This window comes from Diabrotica undecimpunctata, chromosome 2, assembly GCF_040954645.1.
Source record: "Diabrotica undecimpunctata isolate CICGRU chromosome 2, icDiaUnde3, whole genome shotgun sequence".
NCBI lineage: Eukaryota > Metazoa > Arthropoda > Insecta > Coleoptera > Chrysomelidae > Diabrotica > Diabrotica undecimpunctata.
The window spans coordinates 9,012,425-9,034,394 of NC_092804.1; the positions used below are offsets into that span (position 1 = coordinate 9,012,425).

General features: G+C 35.1%; 2 protein-coding genes across 2 annotated transcripts in view; both read right to left on the minus strand.

Moving 5' to 3' along the window:
* Positions 1 to 21,970, minus strand: part of LOC140433174 (uncharacterized) — a 458,258-nt gene that overhangs the window by 95,892 nt on the left and 340,396 nt on the right. The gene's annotated exons all lie outside the window — the stretch shown is intronic.
* Positions 3,172 to 4,594, minus strand: LOC140433166 (protein disulfide-isomerase A6 homolog). The gene has a single exon (XM_072521211.1). It carries the CDS (start codon positions 4,533 to 4,535, stop codon positions 3,267 to 3,269), a length of 1,269 nt encoding a protein of 422 aa, XP_072377312.1. The 5' UTR covers positions 4,536 to 4,594; the 3' UTR covers positions 3,172 to 3,266.

Genomic DNA, 21,970 nt, shown 5'->3' on the forward strand with positions numbered 1-21,970 from the left:
ACGTATAAAGTGTCGGCAACTGGAGATTCGAAGGTACGAAATCTCAAATCCCGGTAGACTGGAGGCGTATTCCCTAGCTAGAACCTAGATACGCAGAGGTAACTAAGATCTCTATACACTAACCCCACGTATATCTAATAGCACGGAAATTGTCTGACCTTTAATTCCTTGCTTGTCTCTTCTCGTCTCCCTTCGCGCCTGATCGAACATTTTGGTCATAACTGATATTTGTAATGTACAGTCTAGTTAATACATTGTAAATTCGAAATTTGTTTTGTTATTCCTAGCCGTTACAGGTCGAGACTAGAAGAGATACACATTTCGCTATGCAGTGTCCCGGCTTCTAACGTAAGCCCATAGCCTCTCACTCTTTGCAGGACCTGAGACCAAGAAGTCCTTAATTCCTTCCTTTCCAAAAATTTCTCTACCCTCTTGTAAATCCGCGAGGGCGAAACCAGTCAGTTCAGACTAGTGGAGCCAGTAAGCCTTGCCCCGCTCGCAGGGATAAGTATCCCCTAAGAATTGTAGAGGCATTGATAAGGAGATTGAAACAGACGTCTTCTACAATGGTGACAGCATTTATCAGAGTGGAGACAATTCATTAGAGGGGTATATTAGATTTAATTACAGTTTCAATCAATAAATTATCCTATTATCAGAAAAGCAGTCCTGTACATAAAATAATATTCGCTGAATATTGTACTGTTTCTATACTAGAAGAAAAATTTTGGAATGCCACTGGCGAAGCGAGATTTCAGCGATGGAAAAAAAATTCTTATAAATATAAAAAAAAAGCTTGCAAAAGTTTACCAAAAAAATAGAAAACTGTAGAAGTGACTTAATCATCCCTAATTTCCGAATTAATTTCTCCAAACCGGGTCCGCTGTCACCATTCTGATAATAGGATAATTTATTGATTGAAACTGTAATTAAATCTAATATACCCCTCTAATGAATTGTCTCCACTCTGATAAATGCTGTCACCATTGTAGAAGACGTCTGTTTCAATCTCCTTATCAATGCCTCTACAATTCTTAGGGGATACTTATCCCTGCGAGCGGGGCAAGGCTTACTGGCTCCACTAGTCTGAACTGACTGGTTTCGCCCTCGCGGATTTACAAGAGGGTAGAGAAATTTTTGGAAAGGAAGGAATTAAGGACTTCTTGGTCTCAGGTCCTGCAAAGAGTGAGAGGCTATGGGCTTACGTTAGAAGCCGGGACACTGCATAGCGAAATGTGTATCTCTTCTAGTCTCGACCTGTAACGGCTAGGAATAACAAAACAAATTTCGAATTTACAATGTATTAACTAGACTGTACATTACAAATATCAGTTATGACCAAAATGTTCGATCAGGCGCGAAGGGAGACGAGAAGAGACAAGCAAGGAATTAAAGGTCAGACAATTTCCGTGCTATTAGATATACGTGGGGTTAGTGTATAGAGATCTTAGTTACCTCTGCGTATCTAGGTTCTAGCTAGGGAATACGCCTCCAGTCTACCGGGATTTGAGATTTCGTACCTTCGAATCTCCAGTTGCCGACACTTTATACGTCACACTATCCCGTCGAGTTACAGCAGCGCTCACTCGGCGCGCCTCTCGCGTGGGGCCACCCTCAGGCGCCGAGTTCTTACTGTCTCACTGACCAACTTCTGTTTGTTTTTATGTATCGTCAACTCCGTACCTTGGATTCTTTATGTCACGTATTCCATGTGTTAAACTGGATCACAACATGTAAAACTACTTACTCAGCTCAATTCTTCTCACTTGTTTAACAATTCTTACCTTGTATTAATTTCCAACAAGGTCTAAGTGTCGTAATTTTTTAAACATTCAGGCTTGTGTTAAACTGGGTCAATCGTTTTGTTTTTACTTTGGAATGTATACGTTAAACTGTGTCGAATTTATTCTTTATTAATTTGGAATATATAATAATTTCTTAAATAATTATTACTCTTTACTAGGCTGATTACCTCTTAATTTTTCCTTCTTTATTTCCTTGCTGTTTACATTACAGTAATTTTATACCTCAAAATACTAAAGAGCTGTGGCAAGGTTTGGGAAGAGCTCTCTGCAGAAGACAATTTCATAGTTTTTTTCACGGAGATGGAACGAAGACTACAAGCTGTTATCAATGCTGATGGAGATATTACAAAATATTAATTTTATTTTTACATACCTAAATTTAGTATAGTTTTGGTCTTTCAGATCTTCGCTTTTTTCGAGAGTTTCTTGTTCCCTCCATTTTTTATTAATAGAAAAACTGTGTTTCTGCTTATGTTAAAATGTTTTGCTGCTTCGAATATTGCCCACTTATCTTTTAATTTGGTTACAATTCTTGCTTTAATATATCGTTGAGTTAAGTGTTAAGTGGTTTGTTTTATTTCTTAATAATAATAAAAATAATAACAACAACCCTATTTTATGTAAAAACTATCATTTTTATACTGTTTATAAAATGCAGGAATTCAAAAAAATATCAAAATTTTCTTCTTCTGCTTCTTCCTTCAGTACCCTGTCCGATAATCGAACGTTGGCGATCATATTGGCAATAATAACTTTGTTTACGGTGGCTCTAAATAAATTAGCAGTAGTCTAAATTAAAATTTAGACCTTAATAATTATAATAATTTATGAATTAACATATTAATCAATTGTTTGTTGTTTGTTTGTTTATTTTATTATTTGCCTGTCATAATAAATATAATATAATGTCAGACCAATCAAATACACTGCTCAAGATGATCAAATCTTACTAAGAGTCGTATCAGTTTATTTAGGAACCAGCTGTACATTCTAGATGGACTGACAGACTTCACCTGTCCTTTTATGTAACTTTTGCCAATATACACAATGTAGTTTCATCTAGCGTTTAAGCTCTGAAAAACGATGCGGGTAATTCCCCAATTACCTAAAACTAAATCATGTGGTTCCCGTTTCTTTAAAAATGCATTTATAATGTAAGAATAGTTATTACGCCCTTATTTTGGTAATTTTAAGTATTTAAAACGTTATAAAAAAAATAACCTATTTTTGAATTAATGTAATGTATAAAAATAATATTTTTCACCAAAAAAAATGCCAAAAAAAGTGGTCCTGACAGGCGTGTACGCTTGTAATTTTTAACTCACCCGTCCACTGTAGGGCTAAAGAAAACATTGATGTCGTTACGAATTTGTGTCAAAAACAAGATTTATTTTTATAATTGTTTACACAAATAAATAAAACAATTATTAAACTAAACATAGAATATTCACAAGATAAATACTACAGCTCAACCTTTTCGTAAGAAGCTGATACATCTTTATCGTTACCGTCCCAAGGATCAACTACAAAAACTGCAGGAAAAGTTTTGACCAGAATTGGAATTTTGTGTCCATTTCCAGCGCGAATATTAGACAAAAAATCATACAGATTGTCTTGAGTGAAGGCACCTACAAACGTTGCAAAGCTTCTGTTGTTGTAATCGACTGCAACTAAAGTTGGATATCCAGAACCGCCAATTTGTAAGACTTGCTCTATTTGGGGCTGAGCATTAGCCTCAGACCATAACCAACACCATTTATTTATTTTAAATCGTACTGATAAATTTTTAAGAATGTTGAGGTATGAATTACGACATGACGAATGACAATCTAAGATATCTGGAAGAAAACTTATTACAGCAAGGTTCTTTTCTTCACACTCACGAAGAACTACAGTTTTACTTATAATTTGTAATAATTCGGGGGAGGGTAAATACGCTTCAATTTTCTGTGTTACCCAGAAAACGATATCTGCTACATTTCGGCCACCATCGTAATCTATTGGACTGGCTTTAGGAATGAAAAGTTTTACTGTTGGATAGCCTTGAATTCTGTATTCTTTGGATTTAGTGCTGTAGACTGTGCAGTCGTAAGAGCCAAATTTTACTATATTATTTAACTGTTTAGCTGCAGCATTCCAATGTGGTTCGAGATTTTGACAATGTCCACACCATGGAGCATAAAACAATACCATCCATGGGTTGTCTGAATACTTCACAACGTTATTAAAGTTTCCATCAGTTAGCGTCATTACGTACTCTTTATCTAAATTCAAAGTTGTCTGTTGTTTCTTTCCTTCGAGTAAATTCGTAATTTTTTGTTTAATTGATTTTAAAGCTGCTTTCGCTATTTCTTTAGCAGTTTTACCTCCTTTATATTCCTCAGGTTTCAATTTGTCAGCACCAAAAATTTTAACAGTTGGAAATGCTCGAATGGTGTATGTTGCTGCTAACTCTTTATGTTTATCTGCATTCACCGCTCCAACTTTTGCAACTCCTTTTAAGATGAAAGCGGCTTTGGAATATTCTGGAACAAGGTCTTGGCAATATCCACACCATGGTGCATAAAACTCTACCACCCATACTTCGTCGCTTTTTACAACCAACTTTTCAAAATTGTTTGGTGTAAGCTCAATTACTTTTTTATGGTCACTATAAAGCGCTTGCAAAAATTTGAGCTCTAATAAAATGGTAATGAATTGTAACAAAAGTGCGGAATGTTTCATTTTCATGTTGACAGTTTTCGTACTTTGCGATTTGCCTACTTATATTGGCACCTTACAATACAATTTTATTTGACAATGACAGAAAATTAAAATATTTATTTTCAAGTGCTTAGATCAAGTGATTATGATTAAGTGTCCGTTGAGTGTGATTTTACTCATTGGACCAAATTCGTGAATAAGTATATATACTTTAACACAGTTTTTTGGTCAAGGAGCACTATTCAGGATAGAAATTCTGTAGGAAGCACTTACCATATTGCACCTGAAACTTATATAGATGCCACAAAGAACGAGTGATGTTAGTTGGGGGGATGATATTAACCATTACATTTTCTATTTACTTGATTAATTTTTTTTTTCAATCGCAAACATAAAAAACTTAATTACATATAACGAAAAACAAAAATAAAATGAACACACATATCCTATTTCTAAAATCTTAAAAAACTTAATGTCTTCATTCTAATGTGAAGAATGAGGCTGCCTTGATTTGCACAGGTTAGAATATCCGGTTGAATTTGGGATAACTGCAATCAAATCATGTCAGGTTCCCCCGAGGTTCAGTCGAGGTCTATATTTTGTTTTAGTGGCCACATAGACAGAGAATGCTGCTTTACATAAGTATGTTGTTGCAAAAGGTAGAATAATTTTTGCTTTATCTGACAAAATTTTAAATTCGTCTTTGAGTTGACACCAAAAATCTACTAGCGATTTACTTTCAAAATGTTTTTTTTATCACAGAATCCGATGTCAAATCTATCAGGCATTCATACGACTGAGATGTTAAGGAAGCTGGTTTTTTTAACATTGCAAGGTATGGATCTGCAACCCAGAAGTTTTCTTTAATTTTGTAGTGGAATTCCTCAGGAAAATAATTATGGAAGTTTTCAAGTAAATTTAGCAGATGAGTGTGGAACGCGTTAAAAGATAGCTTCAGGTATGTCCAATTCCAGTTCTTCTCTAAATTCTGTGATTAGTGGAAAGCAATCCCAATTTTTATTTTTCACCAATTCTGCCCAAAAAATTAATTGCTTCTTATACGCTTGTATTTTAAAATTGGCGTTAAAGACAGTTATTGTCTTCTCCGACATTGTTAAAAATATCTATTAAATATGAAAATTTAATTAACCGGTTCTCGTTACACAATCTATCACCCACGGCAAAATTGCTGTCAATTAGGAAGGTTCTAACTTTAGCTTTCATTTCAGAGAGCCTATCTAAACATTTACCGTGAGAAAGCCACTTGTATACTACCCATGTATACTACCCATGTCATCGCACATCACTCTAAACAGCCTTGTGTTGAGTGGTCGTGATTTGATAAAATTAATTATCTTCACGGTTTCGTCCAAGACTACTTTTAAGGAAGGAGCCATTTTTTTCACAGCCAGGCTACGGCGGTGGAGGAGACAGTGGCTATTGCGGAATTCCTTGGCTTTTTCCTTTATTCTTGAAATGTCGCACGACGTTCTTCCAGTCATCGTCTTCGCGCCGTCTGTACACACATCAACACAGTTATTCCAGGGAATGCTATTCTCTGTGAAAAAGCTTTCTATTCACGAAATAGTTTCTATAACTCGAAAATTTCGGCACCATTTGTGTTAGTTAGATCATCTTGAAAATACTCCATCCGTTGACTCATCTATCTGTAGTGAAAACTCACATCCTCTGCCAAGTCTACGATGCGGCGCGAGATTGTTTTATTTGACGAAGGTACCGTGCTTACTAGTTTCTTGGCTTTATCGTCCAACATATATTCAATTATGTCCTTGACGCACGGCTTTATAAGGTTTTCCGCGATGGTGTGAACTTTATCTGCTTGAGCAACGCGGTAACTGACTAAGTAGTACGCCATAAAAATATTTTCGTTAACTGTTTTTTAATGGTAGGTTATGGTTTTTTGGGCATTTGTCAGTTCTCTGATTTTCTGAAGAAATCAGTGGGTTTTCCATTACATTCTGGATGCACCTGGATGTATATGATAGATTAATATCCAATAAAAATAAGTTTTTGGTTACCTGTTTCTGATTTTTAATACTACTGCACACTTTAATTATCATCAACTTGTAATTTCAATTTGACATGATATCTCACTGTTGCTTTCAGCCATCGATATAGTGGAGCTTTTTTTCCAATGTTTAACAGTTTATTATCGATATATTATAGAGGAGCACTGTTTGGGAAACGCTGCTTTAACCATATAAAAAAACAATACCATTAATACCTACATAATTGCGTTCAACAAATTAAAATATCATCAATACCGGTGCTGTAAAACATGATGTAAAACATGTAAAACGTTCATAATTAAAAGAGTATTATATCAAATAATGCAAACTCCATTTTCTTTTTCACTTATCGGAGATGATACTACCATTAACCCCTGTTTTCCCGAAATCCTTGTTGAACAATCAATCTGCTTTACTTACCTCCCAATGTTTCTAAAACAAAAGATACTCATAATGAAGTTATACACCAGTCATTCTAGAAGAGATTTTCGCGAAAATTCTTGTATAATGGAAATTGCATTAGGAACTTTGTTCCTAAAGGTTGGGCTCAGGGCTCACGGAGTTTATTCAAAAAGCCACGATCCATCACAACTTTTACAGAAAAGATTAAGTTATCAGTTCTTCCTATGATAAAATATGGTAGTTTAAGATCAAAACGGATAATGGAACAATTAGTCAAATTAATTTTGTATCCTGTTTTATTGATCGAAAACTAAAGTGTTATTATTTGTTTATTGCAGGGAGAGTGGGGCAAGTTAATACGCGGGCAAGTTGATACAGCAGGGATAGTGGGCCGACGCGCAAGCTTTACTTGAAGTTCTGCTGTTAACGGAATACTTTAGGCGGTTTTATAATTGAATGTTTGTTTTCATTAGTGCAAAGAAATTTTTGAGTGTTTTATTTTAGTAAATATATCACCAAGAGTATATCTTCTAGGAAATTCACTGTTGGTACAATTTAAAAGTGTATCTAAAGGTGAGGGTTCCGTGAAAATTTAAATTTTTCAGTCTTCTTGGTTTAGAGGTTAGTTTAATTTACGACACAAATGTTCAATGGAAGCAAGTTGATAGAAAGGGCCGAGGCACATTGATACGGTCTAATATCTTGTTCCTTTCATACAGAAATATGGTACGAAACTATACTAGGAAGATAAAACGAGGAAGAATCCCAATTGAGAACTTGGGAAGCCTTTGAAGCCTTCAAAGCACAAATGATGTCTCTCTGAGAAGCAGCTGTGGCCTTCAAGATCGACAAAATGACTTTGCTTATATTTATAAGAAAATACAATGGGGTATGCTTAACCAAGGCAGATTTATCCAGATCAACTAGAGTCTGAACTTGAAGAGTACATAACACATTCATCAAAAATTTATTATGGGCTCACTCCACAAAAGATTAAAATATTAGCTTATGAACTTGCTATGGCCAATAAGAATGTCATTGCTGTATTTGATACATGGGTTAACCACAAAATGGCTACAAAGGAAGGCTTCATATTATTTATGAAAAGACACGATCGATTATAATCAGGGCATGTGGCAAATTAATATAGCTCAGCGCATAGGAATCTCCCAAAGTGTTATCAAGTCCAACAGACTGAAGATAACCAACAATTACAGCACCTGAATTGGTTAGCAACTTGCAGGAGCACGCCAGGTAACCATAGGCCACGATACTATAAGAAATCGTTTCCATGAAGCCAATCTCCACGGTCGAAGGTCATTGAGATGTATACCTATCTCCAGAGGCAATCTCGCTGCAAGAAAAAAGTGGTGTCAAGAATATCAAAACTGGGATGCAAATGATTGGGCTATAGTTTTATTCTCTGATGAATCTAGATTTCGATTTCATGCAGATTCTCGTCGAGTAATAGTGTAAAGACAAACTAGAAGTGTGGAACGCTTAAGACATGTCCAGGAAATTTACACACACAGAAGAGGTACAGTAATGGTATGGGGTGAAATAATATTCGGTGGCAGAACAGACCTCATTTTTCCACACTGCTTCCTTACAGATAAGCAGTACCTCGACACCATTCTTCCACCTATCGTTCGTCCATTTGCTGGAGCTGGTGGTCAACTTCCACCTTATGCATGATAATGCTCATTTACATGTCACACAGCTAGTGTCAGACTGTACATATAGAACAGCCTCATCCTACTTCTATTTTAGCCTTTATAATAAATTTGCGGGTGTAGCACTTTGCGTGTCTGAACAGATGTCTTAGTTGTAGAACTTCTTTATTCTATATTCTAGCTGTCCAAAGTATTTTCAGGATTTTGAAGAAAGGTCAGTCACACAGAACAGGCGTATAACCACTATAAACGAATCAGAAATGAAACGAATAATTTAGTTATACAAATAAAAAAGGAACACTGGCAGAACTTCTCAAAACAGATGGACCACGACTTACAGAACACAAAAAGAAATATGGAGAATGGTCAGAGGACATTTTGATATAAAATAACACATAATCAAACAAATTATCAATCCCAACAAGAAGAAACTTTGGAAAAAAGAAGTTATAATTTGGATGGTTTGACCCAAGAGAGTACAAGAATACTATATCAACTGGATGACAAACATCAACATCAACTGAAACATCAACAGTAGAGGAGGTATATAAAAACGTAGTCGTTAGCGTTAAAAAAGCTGCAGAAGAAGGACTCGGCTCTTACACTCAAAGACAAAGTGAAAAACTATGATGGAACAAAGAAATAGAAGCACTCGTAGAAGAGAAAAAGCAAGCGTATATCAGATGGCTGAGCAGTAAACAACAAAAAGATAGAGATAAATACCTGGAACTCAAAAGAATAACAAGAAGAACAACAGTAAAAGCAAAAAGAGAAATGTGGGATAAGAAGTGCCAGAAAATGAATACCTACCTGGGAGGCAGAAAATGTACAGAAACATGGAAGTTCCTCAGTAAAATAAGAACTAACGAAAGGAAGAGCACAAACATTCAATTAATATCCACACAAAAATGGGAAAAGTACTATGGGGAACTACTGACAGAAAATAGGGACGAATACTTAACTCAATCACCAACAGAGGTTAATATTGAAGGAGAAGATATAACAATACAAGCGACAGAAATTAGAAAAGCTATAAAAATAGCTGAGTCCTCTATTGTTGAACCTGCTTATGAATGAAATAATAAAAAAAGTAAGGAATAAAAAAGGATACCAAATGGGAGAAAAACAACTTAAAATAATCTGCTATGCAGATGACGCAATACTACTCTCTTAAAGTGAAGATGATTTACAACGTACGCTGCACCAATTTAATATAACCGCCAGACAATTTAATATGTTAATTTCACCAAAAAAGACAAAATGCATGGTTACAACAACAAATTTACTGTAAATTTACTGTTTATGTAAATTGGGACAGGAAGGTCAGATAATAGAACAAGTGATGGAGTTTAAATATCTAAATATCACATTATCTAGCTACGGAAAGCTCGAAACTGAAGTGGAAGATCAAGTGAATAGAGCAAACAGAGCCGCAGGCTGCCTAAATGAAACATTATGGAGAAATGAAAATATCGGGAAAAAAACAAAAGGCAGAATTTACAAAACAGTCATCAGATCAATAATGATATACGCGGCAGAAACAAGACCTGACACAGAGAGGACAAAAAGGATGTTAGCAACAGCAGAGATAAAAACATGAAAAACTGATGGTAAGACACTATGGGACAGAGCTATAAGTACATTTATACGACGTAGATGCAAGGTGGAGAACATCAAGAACTGGGTAAGAAATAGAAGAGTAGAATCGAAAGAATCGTATAAGCCGAATGACAACAAATAGAGTAGTAAAGAAGACAAGAGTTCCCCAATAGGAAGACGGTCAGTAGGAAGACTACGAAAACGATGGAACGACAACTTACTGGAGTCATATTGAAAAACAAACAGAGTCATGTCTATATAAAAAAAAAGAAAAAGAAAAAGAAAGGTCTAGTTTACCCATATATCCTATTAAACCCATATCTCGAAGGCCTAGTTTATTTTAAACTCAATTTCTAGCGCGCATGTCTCGACTCAATACAGTAATATTGACCAGTAATAGGTGGCTATTACTGCTGAATAGAAAGGGGGTCAGGGGTCAAAGTGCGTTCAAGTAACTTCCTTTTTACTACCGCCGCATGCCTACGATAATTATAAATCAAGGAAATTTTACCACAGAATTTGCACGGCCAACAGATGCTATTGTGGGCTCAATCTTCTCCTTAAATCCACAATTATATCGAGAAATACAAAAATAAAACTCTACAAAACATTAATACGCCCAGCCCTAACATATGGTTCAGAGAAATGGACTCTAACAAAAAATAATGAAAACATGTTAGGATGTTTCGAAAGAAAAGTACTAAGGCAAATCTATGGAGCAGAGAGAAATTCTTAAGGAGGCTAGGATCCACGCATGGTTGTAAAGCCAGAATGATGATGATGATGATGATGATCATATTAAAAACACATATAACTTAAAATTACTTTAGATTTTACACAGTCAGTCAGAACGACCAGTGGCGCACCCAGAATTTGTCTTTTGGGAGGGTTTTGAAATTTTTTTATGCTACCTTCATGTTGAGTCCCTACAATTTGGGTTTTAGTTTAATTTAAAGTACTAAAGATAGCAGTTCCAAAGATTCAGGTATCTATTATCCTGCCTACCAACTAAAACCACCCTCTCTTACTTATGCGCAGTTGACTGTCGCACGTACCGTACTCCGAAAGTGGGATGGCCACTGTAAGGCTGACGACATTTTTGGAACACTCCCTTCTCTTATCTAGATCTTATCTATTGTTCTGAAGCTATTTTCTTGTGGCATTTAAAGTATGGGAAAGTATTTTAATGGGAATAAGCCACAATTGAAGGTTAAAATAAGGTTATTGACGTTTGACATTAATCGAACTTGTAAATACAATACATTTTGAAGACGGCTATCGCCGTATTCCCGTTCTCCTCCGGGAATCCTCCCGGTGCAAGGCATGCACCTCCTCCAAACCTGTTGATTCCATCGCTCTTCTAATTCCTTCATTTCAAGAGCGTCGAGGTCTACCTCTTTTTTTTCTTCCAGGGGGCTTCGATTTGTGAAGTTTTTGGGGCCACCGTTTGTCAGACATTCTCAATTGATGTCCAAACCATTTTGAACCTCTTCTTTCTATTCTGTCAATGACCGTTTCTGTAGCATTCATGTTATTTCTTATAGATTCGTTAGTCTTCCTTTCCTGCCTTGATATTCTAGCACTTCTTCTCAAATAATCCATTTCAACTGTCAACAATCTTCAGGTCTGCATTAATTGTCCATACTTCAAAGCCATAGAACAAAGAACTGATTCAACCATGGTTTGCCCTATTCTTTTTTTGTTCCTTTTGGAAATGTGGTGATCCCACCATAAGGAGTTCAGACATCCTACAATTTTACGTCCCTGATTACTTCGTGTTTAATTTCGGTTTCTCCCAAGTCGTTCTTAGCAATGAGTGGATCTAAATATTTAAATTTTTTCACTTGTTTGATTTCCAAGTCCTCGTCTATCAACACTTCAAACCTTGCATCTGAACTGATAATTAAGTAAATATTCTGTTTTCTTTATGCTGACTTGTAACCCCCATTTTAAATATTCTCTCTATAGACACTTTATCATAAATTCTAGATCATAAGAATCTTGAGCTAGGATGACTTGGTCATCCGCAAAGTTTAGGGAGAACAGTACGTCATTTCCTATGGGGATTCCCATTCCCTGACAGTGGTTTTTCCAATTTTGGAGGGCTGCCTCAATATATAAATTAAACAGTAAGGGTGACATACTGCATCCTTGTTTTAGTCCTTTAGTTTCTTTTATTGGCTCTGATAGTCTATCTGATTTTTAGGTAAGTAGTGTTATCCCTGTATACTTCTGTGATTATTCCTAAAAGGTATGGACTAATGTCGAGTTGTTGTTAAGCTTGCCACAATTTAAGTCTTGGAACTGTATTATACGCCTTTTTTAGGTCGATGAAGGCTAGATGTACTTCTGTACCAACCGCTATTCTTTTTTATATTAATTTTTGGAGTATAAACAAGTTATCAGTGCAAGATCGAAGATCAAAAATTCAAACGTCAATAAACTTATTTTAACCTTCAATTGCGACTTATTCCCATTAAAATAGTAATTAGATCTTATCTCTGTCATTAGCCCGGTTGGTATTTCTCTTCTTCTCCTTTCTTTTTAATGCTTGGATGTAATTGTGAACACTATTCCATCCCTCCGAATTTCCCGTCATCTTTACGATCATCTCTTACAGTCACAGGGTTCATACCTATTTCTTTATACATTCTGTTTCTCTCCACTGTACATCTATTACACTCCAGCATTGTGTGAGTAACAGTGTCGGAATATTCGCAGTATAGGCATTTATCTGCATCTGTCTTTCTGAACCTATGAAGATACACCCTAAAACAGACAATCTACCCAGTCCCTTAGGCTCGGGATCAGCATCTTTGTCCACTGAGCAACATCTTCCTTGTTGTTCCACTCTTCTTGCCATTTTTCCATTGATCTTTCCCTTTCTTTTTTTATAGCTGTTGTCAAATGCTTTCTTCTCCCATAGAGATGTCTCTTTTCTTTTCTACTGCTCTAACACATGCAGAGGAACACAACTCGTGATAGTCTACAAGGCCGCCGCAGATACAGTCCTGTAGGCGCATGCTACTCGCAACAGACTCGTTCTGTCTAATTTTTTATAAGCCTAATATTAGGTATCTATATCTAAATATAATGAAAAATATTATTAATTATTGCGTTTTTATACAATAATTATTGTGTTCTACATATTTAAAGTGGTAATTTAATTATTCAATCAGCGTTTTGGATTTTTTGTATTGTGTGTGAAAGACAAGTTACATTTTTCTACTATTCTTTATATATTGTTTACTTTATATGCCCTGGGGGGGGGGGGTTTAACCCCCAAAACCCCCCCCTGGGTGCGCCACAGAGGTTTTAATGAAACACAATGTAAATTATAAGTCCAAAGTTAATAATTCTCTGATTTTATTAAACACCCTAAGTACATTAATATTATAAAGTATCATCAAAAAATTACTCCTTCAAAACATTGTTGGTTTAAGAAATGTCTTACCTAAAATATGCTTCTACATATTTAAACTCACATACTATAACTTCCCTAAGAAGTTACTGCATGTTTTATTGCAGCCTCAACTTCACTGAAACAGAGAAAAGACCCTTTCAAGACCGCTCCCCAATCGTTCAAGTTTTATAGCTAAAATGTAGCTTTGTAATAAATATCCACCCTTATAGTCTAACATTTGAAATGCAATAAAAACATACATTTTCAAATTGACTATGATCCCTGTGCCCTACATTTTGGATGTTCTTCAAAAAGACAATTTATATACATCTGTTCCATCAAAAGTCTCGTGGCGGGATATATGACACTGGATGTTTTTGAATGGTTGCAGAGGCGTACCTGCGAATTTTTATTAAAGTTCACTGTCGAGTTTAAAATTAGGGTCATCCTGTAAATTGGAGATATTTTAGAAAACTTTGTTTCTTTGTTACTGAACAAAAAAAATTGTTGCAACTAATTGCTTTAAAAAATTTTTTGTTGTTTTCATAACCGCTTGACAAACAAAACGGTAAAGTCGGTTCGCTATATTTACGCGGGTTTCGGATTAAAACTTTTATTGTAAGTACCCAGTTTTAATTACCTGCTCTTTGGGGAAATATCAACTGGTCAAATGAAATGAAAAATAATCCATAACTTTTTTAATTAAATAATAATGGAAAATCTTTTATATAATTGACAGTATAATAAGGAGAATTACTTCATTAATGGAGTCTAATGTGGCTAATATAAACCTAATAATAATTTTATATTACACTTCACACAGAAAATATGGTCTATGTATATTTGTTCCATGGAGAGAATTTCTAATGAAAAATAAAAAAATTTAACTTGCCAACAAAAATGAAAATCAGTCATTATCATCAAAAATATCATAATCGTCATCATCATCACTGTCATCACCATTAATTGTTATTATGATTAGACTTATTTCGTTTATTTTATTTTCACAAGTCCACCAATCTTCTATTAGTTTTTCGCACTTGAATATACAGTTGCACCACACTTCTGGAGTTACAATTGAAAGTGCCTTTCGGCACGTTTCCCGAACTGCGTCGTCGCTATAACCGTTAAGCCCAATATGGTTGTCATAATATTGTTTTGCTATTCCCCATATATATTCGATGGGATTAAACTGGCAATGACACTGTGGCAGACGTAAAACTTGATGACCGTAACTTTCAATAATCTGATCCACAACAAAGGTTTTTGGTTTTGCGTGGATATTTGCCAAGCGTAATAATTCTGATTTTAAAATATGTTGTGTAAATGGTATATGTTCCTTTGTCAACCATTCTTTAATTTTATTAACAGTCCAAGAATTCGTTGGACTTTTGTTTAATACTTCAGAATGGTAAGGTGCATTGTCTAAAATAATTACGCTGGGCTCACTTAAACCTGGGAGAAGTTCTTCATGTAACCATTTTACAAACATTTCTGTGTTCATATTATCGTGATAGTCACTTGATTTTGATTTAGATGAAAATATTAAATCAGCACCTTCTATAAAACCCGATTTCCCTTCTGCATGTAAAATTATGTGTCGCTTCCCTTCTCCATCAGTATGTTTGATAGACCTTACGTTATCATCTTGCCATATTCTCTTGGTTGCACCCCTAGAAAATATCCATGTTTCGTCTAAATAAGTCTAAATAATCTTCTTCTTTTAATTTAGAATATTTTCTTAGAAAGTTAATTCTTTTATGCACAACAGAACTTCTTTCACAAAGGGCTTTTCTGTTATCCTCCTTTTGAAATTTGAAACCCAAATTATTATCATTTGCCATAGACTTGTTCTGCCAATTTCGTCAAATTTTCTATCTTTTAATTCCGAGAGAATTGTATTTAAGGTCACATGTTCCTTGTTGGCTCGCATTCGATAAATGGTATCACGAATTTCAAATTTTTTTCCATCTGGAATATCTTTCGTTTTCAATGATAGGCGAGTTTTTCGGTGATCTTCTTTCGGCCGTTCATTATTGCGATTTTGTAATACTCCTCCTAGTTTGGTTTCACTAATTCCTAGAGCATCACATACGCGTTGTTGAACAGACATTACCGATTTTAAAGGACCGCCATTTTCTTTTTCATCCGTAAAATACTTATGTACACTACAAATTAGACTATCTACATCTAACACACGTCTAGGCATTTTTAAATATTTCCACCAAACATACAATGTCAACACTGGTAAAGAATCAATTCAACTGCAATATTGTAACAAATTTATACCTACCCTAATGTTATTTTAATGTATTTTAAAATATGACCATTAATGCAGTTTTTACCCAATTTTCTGGGAAGTCGTTTACTGCAACTGGTTATCAATGAGTCATTAGCATAATTTTGTTAATCCGAAACCCGCGTAAATATAGCGAACCGACTATACTTTGTATAGAAAAAACTTCCAAAGGTAGATGATAAAAAGCTGATTGTTCAACCAGGTTTAAAGAATATCACGTTGCTCAGTTTAGGAACTTCATTGGGGGTGGGTAGGGATGTAGTTAATAGAAAAGTAACAGATAGATAAATGACAAATAGATCAACGGTAGATAATAAGTAGATAACAGTTTAACAAAAGAAAAACATGAAGTACTGAATACAGCTAAAATCACAGCCTTAGTCAAGGCTTAAGCCACTGACTACAGCTGGAAGTCAAACTACTTTGGAAGAAGTTAAGATCACAATAAACAAGTGTTTCCAACCTCTTGGCAAAATGCGCAGGTACTTTTACTACACAAGAAAAGAGACAAACACAAAACTCGAAAATTACAGACCAATAAGTCTATTATCACATCTCTACAAACTGCTTACCAAAGTAATTACCAACACACTATCAAAAGTTCGTTAGTTATCAGCCTCTCCAATAAGCGAAATTTCACAAGGGTTATAATAATAAGAATAATAGAGTTTATTTATAACAAAAAAAATTGTGTTACAATATAAATTTACATATTTTATACAATATATAAACGGCGGGCGAACTTTCGACACCAAATTGTCTTTGTACCTGGGGTAATCGAAGGGTCAAATTTTATTATAGGAAATTTCGACACCGCGGCGTAAAGCAGGTAGGTAGGTAATTAGCGGCGATGGACATTTGCATCCAAGCAGGACAAGCGGGTTTTCCCAATATTTATTGTCACGGCGGGGGGCGTGGCACTTGTGTACTTGTGACTAAATTATTTTAGTTGTAATTTATTTCTTGTTTGACGTTGACTTGTGCACGTATACGGATATTTAAAAAATGAGTTTGATAAAAAGTTCCCGTGGTCGAGATTTATTAGTGGTGGAGCATCATTCGTTCTCGAAACAGAAAGTGTTAAAAAGCGGCAAGATATTTTGGCGCTGGATCCTCAGAAACACTAAGTGTTCCGCAAAAGTGTTTACAATAGGCTGTCAGGACCTCACCATCACAAGAAGTGATTTGGTACATAATCATGAAGCCGATCCAAAAAAGCTTGAAGTAAAGATGGTAACCAATGCATGTAAAAGAAGAGCCCAAGAGGATATATCGGAAAAGCCTGCCAAAATTCAATCTTTGGGTTTGGTACAAGAATATAAGGATATAAATTCAGAAATTGGAAAATGGTTAAGGCATACGTTTGGTTTAACTTATTTAAATCCAGCAGAAGTTGAAGAATGCTTTCTTTATGATTTAATGTCATATAAACCTATAAACGCAACACTTGATATATATGCAGATTATTTACTGGAAAATTACATTTTCGATAGCGCTCTATTTCCACCACACATATGGTCTAATCAGAATCCGTCTATTGCGAGGACCACAAATGCCTGTGAATCCTTTCATTCGAGATTTAATTCTTCTTTTTATTCAACACATCCTTTTATTTTTATTGAAAAGTTAAAAGAATTTCAAGTAGACACTTATGTCAAAATAAATAGTTTAAATATACCAGCAAAAATCAAAGATACTACTGTTAAGGCTAAATTGGCATTTTTGGAGAAAATGATAGATAAACTACGATCCCAACAAAATACGTAGGTTAGATTTTATAAAAGCTGTATCTTATCATTCCTATAATAGCAAATAAATCATTGTATATAAGTATATTAACGGTAAAATGTACAAAAATTAGGTACTAGTTGTATTATATTTAGATATTATTACAGTTATAAAGAAATAAAAGGCACAATACTTTTATTAAAATAAATAAATTAATTAATTATGGTATTTTTTTTTTTTTTTTTTTTTTTTTTTTTTTTTTTTATTTCAACTTTAACGTGCTCGGCTACTATGGCCACTTACACAGGTACTATAACATGAATTTTCATTACACAAACATTAAGTGTTACATTAAGAATATGTTACAATAATACGGAATGATAATAATATGTTATACAATGTCTAAATTAAAATCTAATTATATTTTTTGATATAAGTGTTCATCTCTAAGGAATTGTAGCACAGCTTTTATTTGGTCAGGGTTGTTTAGGATATCTCGTACTTCACTTTTGAGTTTGTATTGTAATCTTCTGGCCAAATGTTGATGGCATTCAGTAAGAATATGTTTGATTGTCAAATATGATTGGCAGATTTGACAGGAGGGACGGATGCTAGAGGACATTAGGTAGCCGTGTGTGAGTTTTGAATGTCCTATCCGAAGTCGTCTTATCACAATGAGATCTCGTCTTGAGAGGGCTGAATAGTCAAATGTAGGCTGACTGGTTATTGACGGTTGTATTTCGTGTAAGATCGAACGGTTAGAGTTCCAATGCTGCTGCCAAAGGAGTCTGGTTCTTCTTTTAATATATGATTTTAGGTCCTTACAAGTTTGAATTTTATCGGTGATTTCAGGTGATGCTGTAGCAAGTTTAGCATAGTGATCTGCAGTTTCATTGCCTTCTATACCAATATGTGATGGCAGCCAGATTATGGTAACTGTTATGTTTTGGGACAAGATAATTTGGTAAGAGTCTAGGATCTTTTGGACGATTGGATGATCAGTAAATATATTTTTGATAGAATAGATTGATGCTAAAGAATCTGTGCATATGGCAACCTGCTTATTAGGTGGAGATATATGGTTAAAAGCTTGCAATATACTAAATAATTCACCAGTATGAACGCTGCTGATGGCTGGTATAAGTGATGACTTAATTAGTGAATGAGAGGTTGTAACAGAGCAGCCTACTCCTGTGTCATTTTTTGAGGCATCCGTGTATAATATTAGGTCGTATTTATTTGTATCTATAATGTCTTTAAATGCATTTATAATGATCTCTTTCGGATGTTTATTTTTATCGAAGTTGGTGAGCGAGGTGTTAAATTTGGGCGTGGACATGATCCAAGGAGGAGATGGAGGGAGATAAAGAGGAAGGGTATGTGTAAGAGAGATATCATTAAGTGTCTGTGCTAAAATTAGTGGAATAGGTTTTATTGGTGGTAAGAAATTGGTATTGTGTAAATTATACGTGGACATTACAAATAAGGGATGCACTGGATTAGAGGGGTTAGCTGATACCGATGCTGCATAAGAGAGTAGCAGTTGTTTTCGTCTTATACAAAGAGGAGGTTCGTTAGCTTCGCAATAAAGATTATCTACAGGACTAGATCGAAAAGCGCCAATACAAAGACGAAGGGCTGTGTTGTGAATTGAGTTTAGAAGGTTAATATATGTTTTGGAGGCGGATATATATATGTGACAACCATAATCTAGCTTGGAGCGTATTAGTGATCTGTATATTTTAAGAAGTGAGTTTTCGTCAGATCCCCAATAATGATGTGATAGAGTTTTTATTATGTTTAGTCTTATGCTCGTTTCTCTTTTTATTGCAATTATATGTTGCTTCCAAGTTAGTCGTGAGTCAAACGTTAATCCGAGAATTTTGCATTGTTTAACAACAGGAAGAGGGACATTGTTGATCAAAATAAGTGGAGATGGAGAAGGGAGACGTCTACTAAAGTTTATAATTTTAGATTTTACATTGGATAAAGATAACCCCATGTCACTAGTTTTTTTTAAAAGTGTGTCAACAGCAGTTTGAATAAGCTTCGAGGTGGTAGAAGAGTTTTGTCCATGACAGTAAATTACTAGGTCATCAGCATACATGATATGTTTAATAGGGGAAATGAGGTGAGAGCATAAATCACTTATTGCTAGATTAAAAAGTGTAGGACTTAGTACCGATCCCTGAGGTACGCCATCAGTTTGAGTATAAGTAGAAGATAAAATACCGTTGACAGAGACTCTGAACGATCTAGAAGATAGAAAATTTCGTATGAAGTTAAATATATTACCATTAATATTAAGAAGGATAAGTTTGTTTAATATACATTGCCTACTTATAGTGTCAAAAGCACCTTCAATATCAAATATGGCAGCTACGACTTCTTGTCTTTTGTTTAAGGCCTCTAATATATGAGTTTGGAGGATTACAAGGTTGTCTTGGGTTGAACGGTTCTGACGAAATCCTGACTGTTCACTAGCAAATATCTTATGTTTTTCAATGAACCATAGGAGTCTTTTATTAATCATTTTTTCGAATATTTTGCACATCGTACAAGTTAGTGATATAGGTCTATAAGAGTTGGCCAAGGAACGTTCTAGGTTAGGCTTTTTAATAGGTATTACGATAGAGGTTTGCCATTGATTGGGAAATTGGTTAGATGACCAGATTAAATTATACATCTCAAGTATTTTGAGTAGGCTACAGTTTGAGAGCTTTTTGATTAATATGTAAGGAATGTCGTCAGGACCAGCGGCATTGTTTTTACAAGTTTGAATAACTGATACTAGTTCTTCAAAAAGAAAGGGAGAATTAAGATGTGTGATGTCCATTATTGTTTCGGGTGAGGAACAGGGTGGGGCGTTAGGTAATGGTTTTCGTAAGGAGGCATCTATTTTACTTTTGAATTTAGTGTCGAAGTGCGTTGCTAGGGTTTCACCGATTTCTTGATTGTCAGTGATTGTAGTGTTATTTACAGCAATACTAGAGATTTTGAGGTTGGTGTTGTTTCCTTGGATTTGCCTAATCTTTTTCCAGAGGTCCGCCGGATTGGTGTTTGAATTAATAGAGGATACATATTCTCTCCAAGATGATTTTTTACTTTGTTTTATAATAAATCGGGCTTTGGCTCTGGTTTTCTTTAATTCAATAAGATTCTTCAGATTTTTGTTTTTACGGTAATTTTTAAGAGCTAATTTTTGTTGTTCTGTTGCAGTTTGGCAAGATGTATTCCACCAAGGTACTGCCTTTCTTTTATGGGAAATACTATTTTTGCCTATGTGTAAATTTGCAGCTTTAAGTATGGAATCTGTGATTAATAATAGATTATTGTTAATATTGTCGGATAGGGATAGAGAAGGTAAGGTGTTATCTGTTTGTGAAGTATAGTCTATCCAGTCGGCATTTTTTAGCCGCCAGAAGTTTCTGGTTATAGTTTGTTCATGGTTGGAGATATCAGATGATACAAATATTGGAAAGTGGTTGCTGTCATATAGATCATCGGAAGTTTTCCAAGTTAGTGAAGTATATGTTTTTGGGTCGCTAAAACTAAGATCTATCGCCGAAAATGTGCCAGAGGAAAAGTTCAGATGCGTATTAGAGCCTGTATTTAGTAGACAGGAGCCTGTGCAATTGATAACGTTTTCTATAGTTCTACCTTTGCCATTAGTATGGTTTGACCCCCACATAAAGTTATGAGCATTGAAGTCACCTACTAGAATATATGGAACGGGGAGCTGATATATAAGATTTAGAATTTCAATTTCTTTAAGGGGGTAGTTAGGAGGAATGTAAACACTGCATATCGTAAGTTTATTAGGACACCAAGTAGTTACGGCGATAGCCTCGAGTTCGGTGGTGATGAGAAGATGGGATGAATATATTTCACTTGAAATAAAAATAGATGTCCCACCACTGGCTCTGTCACAATTAGTTCTGATATAATGATATCCTTCGAACTTTTTTAGTGTGGGAAGCTTAGATATTTTTGAGTTCGTTTCTTGTAGACATATGATATCGGGTTGTTTTTCTGTCACTAGTTGTTGGATTCTTTCAATACGGGGAAAGAACCCATCGCAGTTCCATTGGATTAAATTGAAGGTGAATCTTGAGTTGAAGGGGTAAGGGGCAACTGAGATGGTTGTTCTGGCTGTTGGGAGATAAGGATTTTGGTTTCATCATCGGTTAGGAGTTCAGATGAGACGCTGATATTATCAGAGTCATCTGGGTTTAGCTGTTTTTTGATTTTCTTTTGAAGTCTCGTAAGTCGATTTTTAAGGGATCTTTCCTTAGTTTCTGAATGGAGAACTGTTATGTCTTGTAATA

Coding starts and splice junctions, on each gene's coding strand:
- LOC140433166 (XM_072521211.1), bottom strand. CDS start 4,535: ATGAAAATGAAACATTCCGCACTTTTGTTACAATTCATTACCATTTTA.